Source organism: Cyphomyrmex costatus, unplaced genomic scaffold, assembly GCF_001594065.2.
Source record: "Cyphomyrmex costatus isolate MS0001 unplaced genomic scaffold, Ccosl1.0 scaffold480, whole genome shotgun sequence".
NCBI lineage: Eukaryota > Metazoa > Arthropoda > Insecta > Hymenoptera > Formicidae > Cyphomyrmex > Cyphomyrmex costatus.
This window is the reverse complement of record NW_017279074.1, coordinates 107,276-118,545: the sequence shown is the minus strand read 5'-3', so window position 1 is coordinate 118,545 and position 11,270 is coordinate 107,276. Positions and strand designations below refer to the sequence as shown.

Genomic DNA, 11,270 nt, shown 5'->3' with positions numbered 1-11,270 from the left:
GGGGGGGGGGGCCAGGTTGTATATTGTATAATACGTCGGCACGAACCGACAAGCTGCTTCTATGCCTCGCATTTACTCGGTTATCCTGTTTTACACGCCAGTGTTACATGCAATGCACAGGTTACCTTGTATTCATATCTTCTGACATTATTCGGTATTTGTGGTAGAATTAATCTCGGAAACGATTTACACGATATCGTGTCTTGTAAACCATGAAATGTAAGTCAGTGAGAAAAAGAGAGAGAGAGAGAGAGAGAGAGACAGAGAGAATAATACATTAAAATATAGAAATATTTTATCTTTTAAAGTCTGGGACATTTTCAAAATTTTGAATGGGTCGAATATTTTGACTGGTGTGTTGTGATGACGTTATTTCGATAATATTACACTGTATTTGTCAAGTAACACGCGTGTGTGACGCGTGCGATAAAAGCATGTCGTAGATTTTAAAATTTTCGCAACAGTTAATATCAGTTGAAATATTTAAAGTTCAATCTGTGGAAAGGCATACGTGCGGAAATGTTGCCCTATTTGTATTCCACTCTATCACTTTAACAACTCATCTGTTCGTATGACGTATCTCGTTCGACACTTTTGGGGGGACGGATGATGTGAATTAACGAGTGAATAAATATGCTTGGAATAATGAATATGCTTCTCGTTTGACATCCTATCGCGCCCTTTTTAAATCTCCTTCTCTATACAATACTCCCACGCGGTCCATATATCCTTCATCGAACGGTAAATTCGCACGTACTTTTTCGAAGTTAATTGATAAAAAGCTCTTTCTCTATTCTTCGTTAAATAAAACTGACGGTGAACACTTTATCTCTTTCATCACGTCCATCATAATATCCGACGTGTAAAATATCGTCCGTTAGACGTAGATGTTAACAAGCATTGTGTTTTCTAAAAAGTACCGACGCATTTGTAAACTTGCCTATATGTATTACGGATATCGGGCTTACGATAATGAGTTACCGAATAATATCGGCTAGCACAGATCGGTGAAGTTTTAATGGTAAAGGGGAGCCCCATGCGAAACAACTTCCAACAGCGACTATTATCGCCGTCCGGTGAAACCCGCGAGATTAGCACGGAAGATATGGCGAGGGATAAATTTTGGCTACACACACAGACGTTCTTGCGAGATCGGTCGGTGGAGGATACCCATACGATTCATGCTAAGGGCTCCATCGATTTATAATCGAGGATAATCGAAGCGCCTCGATCGATCGATCGATCGTTGTAAGAATTTCGCTCGATGGCGCAATTCCCCACTGGCTGCAATAACGCTCGCAGCGCGTACGCAATCGTATACGGAAATCAAGATGCGAGAGCACGTATGTACGGTGTGTACCGTGCACAGATCAAAGCCTTCAATCGGCCGCTTCTCAGGGACGAGGGTAACTGCGAAACGCGCGGTTCAAAGGCCGCGTATAAGCTTTTATTACTTCTGTCGATCGAACTTCGAATGACGCACGATACTCATCACGTCGAGATCACACACAGTGTCCCGTAGTATAGATGTATCTCGATCCGAAGTCGTGACGTAAATTGTTTATGAGTTACGATCGATTGCAACGAAAGAAGTTTCGAATGATAAATACCGACGAAGAAGCGATACATTCAGTTTCCATAAAATCTAATGAAACGAGAACACTTCGAGATGCGTACACGAAAAGAACGGTTTCGGTGAAGTATCTAAAAAATTTAGCTGGATACAGATTAGAAAATAATTTTGTTAGACCATCAAATTATGTATTCAAATATTTAGTAATATTTATTACCAAATTATATTATAATAATATCAACGCTCGAACAATTTTAAAAAAACAAAACATTAAGTAAACGACCGATACGAGCACAAAAAAAGTTGAAATTTCTCGCATTTTAACGATTAAATTCTTTTGGATTACAATATGACGATGAGATTTCTAAATTGGAAAGAAGATTAACATCATACGAAGGTTGGAAAGATCAAGTTTTACATAGAAAAATTATACCGAATTATTGTTCAATAGAATTCATAATAATGAACAGCGATTAATATTGTTGTACACTGAAGAAAGCTCTGTGAAGCTGAAACGTTTGAAATTTTACCAATGTATTATACAATTTTATTTTATAGATTAAATTAGATCTTAGTATTGATTGTATATATTGCTTTAATTATTAATTTCAACTTTTTTGTGCTCGTATCGATCGTTTAACTTAATGTTTTGTTTTTTAAAATTATATTATGTTCTATAATATTTATTAATTATGTTTATGTTTAATATTAATTAAATCTTTAGAAAAATAAAATTGTTTTTTATTATATTAACCGAACATTTGATTGAAATTATTCCATTCAACATTTCGTAGCTATTATCAGGTTCTTGTTTTGTCGACACAAGACAGAAGACACTCAAACTGACTACTGGAATGTCAAAATTTTTTACTCATTACTCTTGAGATTTCTAACTATTATTTTGATGATCTATAACACAATAGTTTTTAGATCTGTATTTAACTAAATTTTTATAAATACTTGAGCAAAATAGTTTTTTTTATGATGCATGCAGTTAACAGATATTTATAATTCAAAGAATTTAGAAGAAATGCTGCGTTCAATTAAGTTGCATGCCTGAAACTTAGTTCGCTCTTCGAAAATCCTTTACTTCGAAAATATTGGTGCTTCGATATTTTAGCCAGGAAAAAGTCGACTCTAAATTAACCAAAGAATTTGCCATTACACGACGATGCGATAGCAACATGCGCGCGCGGCGCAGCCGCTGTTTTTCTGCTTCCCTTGGATTATATATTTTAATGAAAAACTTTTTTTGCGGGTATCTCATAAAATTTTGATCCTTTACCCTTTCAAGCTTTACCCTTTTATGTCGTCGAGAGTTAAAAGCTATCAATTTCATATCTCTCGCTGTTTCGAAAAACCCAATTTGTATTACCTTTGAGGTAGGAGCTACATCCGATCTACAAAAAAAAAAATCAAACGTTATTGTCGATTTCGCCGTTGGATTAGAATGGGTAGATTCCATTGTGCATTAATTTCCGTTTGCTTTTTACAATACAATTTCCCGAGCGTCAATCACCAACGAATTATTTAGCGACGGATGCGTCGACGAAATTTCCGTGTCGATAGGATTATCGATAGTGATATTTAATTGCCCTTTTGCCGTCGTTTCTGGTAGATGAAAGGGCATTCTTACTCATGTAAACGAGAGCATCATTTCGCTTTAGAAACTGAAGAAACGATCGATAATACAACTCGCACTTGAAAATCCCGATTGAGCTTCGCACGATAGCGAACATAATGAGATGACTCGTGAAAATGAGTTCTTTTGAAGAGTAAAGAGGTACTATTACATCCCGTCGATCCTAATCCTGTAATTAATTACATTTTCGCTCGTTGACCCCGTTAGTTCATTCATTGATCTATCAATGATAGGACCTCCCGCGAGAGGTCCATATTTTTTTTCGATGTAAAGCACGAACAGTGCGTACGAATGCCGAAGCCTCTATATTGATTTAACAGAGCTGTGCACGGTGGCGGTCGAGGCGGTACGAGGGAAATTGCAGTATCACGCTGTTTACGAATTGCATCTGACGTTTGCTATAAACTAGTCGTAAAAAACGCGCGTGAGACGCATAGGCTTAATAAAGCGACGGTTGACGGTAAATATCGATTCTGAAATTGGATATGGGTTTTTTTGGCTTTTTTTTTATTCGAGCACTCTTTTACACTCGCACTGAATGAAAAACCACCGGCAGTTCATCGACGATTGCATCACGCTGGATTTATATTGCCAATTGATTATCATAATAGGTCTCCCATTTAAAATACGCAATTTCGAGATTGATGTATCAGGAAAATGTCCATTTTGATACTTTTAAAAATGGGAATAAATATTATATGACAAATATTGCTAAATAGTAAATAAAGAATTATGGAGTGGACGTAAATGTATCCGAAATGTAAAATGTAGCCGCTACAAAAATATGAATTGACCTAAAAAGCATTGTTATTATTTGATTGTAATTTGCAGATCGTCGATTGCGTCATCAAAATTAATTAACCTCTATTATTGAAGGAAAGATATGCATCGATTAAATGGTCCATAGATACCGGAATACAATACGGCGGCCGTTTGTTTTGCCCAGGATATAGTGCCGTACAATAACCTATTTGCCACATGTGGCGAGTGGCGAACGATATTGGACAGCACTGCAATAAAGAGTTAGTTCTCGATGCCCTTTATTTATTAAGGGAAAAAATCTGAATTTTTCATGACTCGTTCATAACTGTTTGTGGAAATTCTTGCCGAAATTCCGTTTAGACCAGATTTAAAATTCGCAACCATCGACTTGCTGCATCGATCAGCAAAATGCCCCTTGAAAAAATTGTGTTCAATACTCATTATTTATTGAATTGTAATAATTTATTGGTTACATGTACTTTAATATATTATTATATGTTATTAATTATCATCAAATCTTTCAACGTTCTTTTATTATTTTCATATTAGGTATATACTTGTATATAACATATAACGTATTTATTCTTGAAAATTACATTTAATTGTATTCAACAGAATTTATTGCATAATGCGGTGAATTGAAGAGCGCCTTTTGTTTTCTCCATATAATTCCATAGAAACACCAAATGGCTCATAATTATAACTTAGAATATGATCAATAAATTCCGAACAGCTGATACTCCAATATGCATAGGTTTATATTGTGCAAACTGCACGTGCATAAATTATATATTTGTATTCCGTGCGAGAGTTAAGCAGCCATGTACATACATAATGAATATATTGTATGTATAATGTAATAAATTTCCAACTTGTTTGTACTCGACATCGTCGTTTGAACTAGTATATTGTTGGTGAAAGTATAATGGGAATGATATGGCACACTAGCTTTTCCCCGCGTGGATGGGGGCGTTATTCTTTCCGATTAAGAATACGCTGACGTCGTTTGATTCAATTGAGATCGCTAGTAGGCATTTGTCGAGACGGCCAAGCAAATTAATTAACTGCGGGCGTATAACGGCGACTCCGCCAATCGAACTCACGCGTCGTGAATAAACATGCTTAACACCCTTATTGCCGCCGCCTTCCCGGCCGACCAATCGACCGACCGACCGACCGACCGAACCCACTTTCCGTAACATTGCGCAGACCTGTTGCTGTATATCGCGTAATGTCGTGCTGCATGCACCGCACCGATAACATGGTCTATTTCGGGGTACCCATCTTGAACCACGAAAGCCTCGTAAAGCGCCGACGGAGGACAGATGGCTCCGCGCTCTCTGCGTCGCAAAATCGCGCCGTAGAATCGCGCATTTAGACTCGTCGCTTATGAAATCGAAAATCGTCTGACATCCGAAAGAATTGAAGACCAGATTAAAGAGAGACAATAATTGAATCCCATTAAGATGTAAATGAAATTTTCATTTCTCTTCGCGGCGTATATCTCGCGAGAATCGGAGTCTCCCGTCTGTCTTTTTTCTTTCCGCTCACGTTGAGATAAAACATTTACTTTTCGCAATGTGTGTCCCGCCAGTCGTTCTTCCGACTTTTAGTCTCATTGCGAGAATATCCCCTCTGACGAGAAAATTTAGCAAATTTTAACATGAAACGTAATTACTTATGCAGCGAAGCTTGATATATGTATGTTCGCAGCCGTAAGTCCTGTATTACGTCTGCCCGTCGTTCTTTCTCGCGAAACAGTTTTATTCTCTTCTTTGTTATAGTGAATCTCCGTAGCTAAAAATTGTCAAGAATTCAGGATATCCTCTTCAACCGGTAAAAAATAATTAAAACAAAAATTTCACGCAGGATATTTCGCTGCTTGAATTTTAATGAGGGCTTCTTTTATATCGGTATAATATGATACCAATACTTTCGTAACAAAGAGCTCTAATAATGATTAATCTCTCTCTTTATATTACAAAAGCTGGTCTACGACGTACATGCGTTAAAGACAAAAGAAATAACTTTATGAAAATTATCTTAAAAAAACGCTTAAATGCATTAATAAATTTAACTATTAGTCATTCTTTTCAGTAACGAATTATTAATATACATAAGAATATCCTTTGGTGTGTCGCACTTTTTATGATTGTTCTTAATAAAATCTTTTTGTAATGGAGATCACCCATGTGAGTCTCTTTCCAAGTGAGAAATGTACTCTACAAAACGTCCGAAATTTGATACACGTGTTACAGACGCGATATACATATAGAGATTCACCTGACCTCTCATGCGAATATTAACAGCGACGTATGGTCGATATTCGGCCGATAAGCTCTGACGGCTGGTTGAAACTCACCAAACCATCTCTGCAGTTCATCAGATCTTGGCACAATAAACACCGTGTCGTCTTCTTTCAAAACTTGCAAACTGCACGAACCATGAATCACGGCATCTTGTAAACGGATCCACTGCTCCTCGTTCCCCTCGGTTCCCCGCATACGCACCGGAAATAAGCTCGCCGGTACAACGTCAGTGAGCGGTATACTGTTTCATTGTCGATAACATCGACTTCCGAATCTCGTGGCATCGACAAAGCTACGCGAGAGAGTTTCGCGGAAAATTTATCCTTCGATTATTCGTCTCACGCGCGAATAGTTCACTTCCTCCAAAAGTTAAAATTGCCGCTTGAAGGAATTCGTTCCAGAAAGCGCAATAAATGAATGATAAATGGATAAAAATAAAAAAAAGCTGAAAATATGTGTAATAATTGAATAGATAAAATAGTTTTGAAATGAATTTATTGCAAGAGTAATGAATACAATTTTTTTACGGCTTACGAATTTTTAGTGATAACAATTTTACAATAATTAATTTATGTGTATATTATTTATCTCAATAATATCAATCAATATATTTTTGGAAAATCTAAAAAAATTTAATAAACCAGTTAACTGCACGACTGCTAGATTTTAAAAAAATTAGTTTTCCTAACCTTCTGAAAATTAACATTGGAGAAAATTAACTTTACAAGTTTTCTAAAAATTATTGCTTCAATTATAGTTTCGTAAATTGTTAATTACAATAATTTCAAATTTGTAATATTTTTGTTTATAAAGAATTTGAAAAAGAAAGAAAAAGATTTTAAAAACCGTTAGTAATCATTTTTCGTGTAACGATATATTCTAAATATTTTTCGCGATGTTACATCCGACTCAGTCATTTGGACTCTTGTTCATGCTTTAACGAGCTATATTCCTATTGCAAAATGTACTTTTAAATTGTGTTTGCTCTCGTTGCTGATTGAAATGAAAGCGCTCAACTCGTCACACTACCAGCGTGAAACGTATTATCGTTATGAATATATTATTCACGAATCATCAAAAATGGATATAAAATAATAAATTGATATCAAGTGATATTTAGTCGACGTGTTGGTAAAAACAATGGTTTTATAACAATTCGTAAATAAAGCACGTTCCGTGTTTTCAACTTCCGAAACGGTATTACTGAATGATCAAGGAAAATACTCTCTTTCGAATGCTTTCAAGCACTTTCTTGTGATATTACATCAATATTTTTATCAAGATCTTTCTCGAAGGAGGAAGTATCTGCAAACAGGAATATTCCATAAAGGAAAAAGGATTCGAAATCTCTTTGCATTTTTCTCGATAAAAACATTGCGTAAAAATAGTTTTCTTATACATATAAAATGAATATTTCAACATTTCGTATATAGTACTTTGTAATGTACGTAATATACATTATTTAAAATATTTTCAATAATATATATTTTTATTAATTTTTCTTATGAAGGGTATTTAGAATATTTTTGTAAACTAAAAAATAGGTGTATATTAATCTTGTTTATCATTTTAATTTCACAAATATTTTTAAAATATGTCTTAACTATTTCGTATGATTTACGAAACTAATATGGACAGCCAATTAAGCAAGATATATCCCGTAAAATTATCAAATTAATTCTAGAACTAATAGACTCATAGTTCTCTTCACGTTCATAAACCGAAGGAGAATGGATGGAAGAAGGAGACAACGACGTCACAGAGTGCTCAGAGGAGGAAGTTTGATTATCACGATGTTGTATTGAGAAATAGATCGGACGGAAGTTTCGCAAAGAGAAAAAGGGAGGGAGAGCGAGAGAGAGAGAGATAGGCTGCTGTTCCAATTTGTATTAATAACGTTTTCGAATGCAGGCAAATGAGCGTAAGATACGGAAGTCGGTGAAGTTCTCATCGCCGTCGTCATCGTCCTTTACACAAACGGCAAACTACAACATGCAGGCGCATCATCTTCCTTTCCTCCGTGCATCCTACGCAATGCTATTAAGCTTTCGGCTTCGACGAGGAGAGCACTTTCGTCTTAGCTAACTGCAATTTAATTTTAATTATGGTTGAGAGAAGCCGGGTTTCCCGCTATAATATCCAGCCCCGGGGAGCTAGAGCGCCATGAAATTTTTATCTCATCGAAATGCGCAATAAATCCCGCGATAAAAATCCGCAACGGCTGCACCTCCGCGGAACGAGGTCGCTTAGCGGTCGAGCGAAGAAGGGCGAAATATTCTCGACGTACACGAAGTGTCGCACGGTATAAAAAAGGAAGTTTCTTACGAGACGCAGATTAAGATCTTAAAGTATTCTAAAAGTAGAACAGCATGCGCACAAATATCATAATGATGTAATAAAATTCTATTCATGTGTCTGACGTTCAACTTTTTTAGGCGTATCTGCAAAGAATACAATTGCGGTGATTTGTCCTAAGTGTAAATTTAATGCGATATGGCATACAAAAAAATTTAAACAGTGAGCAATAAGCAAATTAACATTTTGGATATATACTGCTTGCGCCTCACTGTTTTTTTTTTTTCTGTGCCATATAATCTTTACAAATACTGCAGTTACATCGATCTCGTCTGGGTTGCGGAGGATATCGCGCTAACAATTACAGATTCCTCAGTTTCTTAAATTCACTTTACTACTCTCTGTGTATATTACATTATTAATACCTGCTGTAAGAGCAATTTGATCAGGATAAATAGGCGATTAATAACGAAAGGGACGTTTTCGACAGCCGTTTCTCTTGTACGAAACGCCGCGTTTTATGCTTATACATCAAACCGGGACGCAGGAAACGTATAATAGAAGAGAGAAGCCTCGTTAACTTTCCGCCTAACCCTTCTCTTCCCTTCGTAATTTTGCTCCGCTGTCAAAGTCCGAAAATTTACACGGCCGAAATTTTCCCTCTCTGCGCGCGAAGTTGGAATCACCTGGAAATTACTTCGTCGGCAGTAAAGCGGACCGGATGGCCAGCTGGCCATGCAGCTATTTCGACTGACAGCTTAACCGGCTATATAAGAGGTCAGCTCTCGCAACCGCATCTCGTCAGTGACACCGGGCAATGCATGCCCCGTAATAGATGCAAAAATGTTCGCCTGCGTTTGTCGGATCGATTTCAACCGAAAACGATGCTTATCGGGATTATGATACTGCTCTCCGAACATGAAAAACGTCTAACGAGCGAACGCAAATAGACACGCTGACGCTCCGGTAGCTGGAGCTATTACGATTTCAAGTGATATATCTCTCTCTCTCTCTCTCGCGAGTTTCACTTTCCTTTTTCATCTAGCAGGATACTTAATTAAGCTACGGAAATACCGGAGTTGCACGTAAATGGACGTTACGGGAAGATAGGTACGAGCGATTGGAAAAGTTTCCACAATTTTTTCAAAGCTATCTCGCGGGTTGCTAATCAACTTCTTTTAACTGCTTCAAGCCGCCCATCGCCTTGCGAAAACGAAATCTTTCGGATTAAAAGGGAGGAAATGATGATATATCGATTAATGAAGATGATAAAAAATCTTCTAAATATAATTTATAATGATACACAATGCGAAGCGAGGACCCAACGTGATTTGTCATTTCGTGTCTCACATAATTATACTCACTTTGTTATTTTCACTATGGTTTCTATCCATCCTGTCCATTCACAAAACTATTATCCAATCGGAGTTTCGATTTGGGCAAAGTTCAAGCGTACGTTTCCGTTTCTGTTGTAGACATGAGCATCCTTCTTTTTAATGGTTTTCTATTACTGGGCTTCGTCGTGGCTACGGTACCGGATGTTCTGGTGTTGGGTTCGCCGGGCCCCACGCAGGTCGTCGATCGGGACACTTCTTTGAAAAAGTGCCGATACAACAGGGTCTATTCAATGCTGGAAGCAGCCTGTTCGAATATGGAGTTGCATGATATCCCGACGAATCTCAAGACTGACATTCAGGTAAGATTATCGATAAACACCAATCTATTTTTATGTTAATTGAATACACAACAAATATAGCTACATTTTTGTACGATTCAAAAAATCTAATTGTAAGTCAGGGTTCCCACGGGTCTGGAAAACCGGGAAAATCAGGGAAAATATAAAAAATCTGGAATTTTGAACTTTGCTCGTAATTCTCTTGAAATGCTTTTATTCCAAATAAAATTGTTATAATTTTTTAAACATATCTAAGGTTTATAGTCAAGTACATTCAAAACTTGCGCACTTTACAAATCATTCCTTACTACGAGATGGCGCTTTTGTTCTTTTTTTTAATGTATTAATTAGAAATTTCTCGGAATGTTGTTTTTTGTTCCATATAGTTTAATACGAAACTTAAATTTAATTAACTTTGTTACAATTAAATGTATATTTTATCAAATGTAGTGATTTATAAAATAATTAAAATTTATAATAAAATGATTAAAATTTATATTTTATTCATTTTTTATTTGACTACCTTTTTTGTCATAATTGCATTCTTTTTTTCAATACTTATTTATTTCTTTTTTACCTGAATTTATACAAGATTTTATTATACTTTGTCTTTTAGATTTTCGTTGTGTCTAGTAATATAGGCTAATTTTCCTACTACTCCTGTTTCTAAACGTTAAAATTTACATACATAAAACCTTGATTATTCGAATTACAATTATCCAACACGTCGCTTATTTAACCTTGCCTTAATTAAATTATTTCTATTCATATAATGTGTCCCTCTCTCTTTTTAAAAACATATATAAATCTGATTTACATCAGTTCCGACAATAAATATTTTATACTGGTCAGGGAAAATTTTTTATTCTCATCTGGAAAACCTGGAAAAGTCAGAGAATTTCAAAATTCATTTTTAGTGGGAACCTGTAAGTGTATTTTATACACATCGATTACCTTCTTTTTGTTATTTGCTGCAATAATTCGTATAAAATAGAAATTAATAAAAGAGTTTAC

The 11,270-nt window shown here is 36.0% G+C and overlaps 1 protein-coding gene across 1 annotated transcript in view; it reads left to right on the top strand.

Annotated features, from left to right (window-relative positions):
- The window catches only part of Lapsyn (Leucine-rich repeat activity-regulated protein at synapses), an 88,243-nt gene that overhangs the window by 73,586 nt on the left and 3,387 nt on the right, over positions 1-11,270 (top strand). Inside the window, exon 2 of the mRNA XM_018545203.1 lies at positions 10,057-10,277. Coding sequence (XP_018400705.1) covers positions 10,057-10,277 — 221 coding nt within the window. The remainder of the gene's footprint in view (positions 1-10,056; positions 10,278-11,270) is intronic.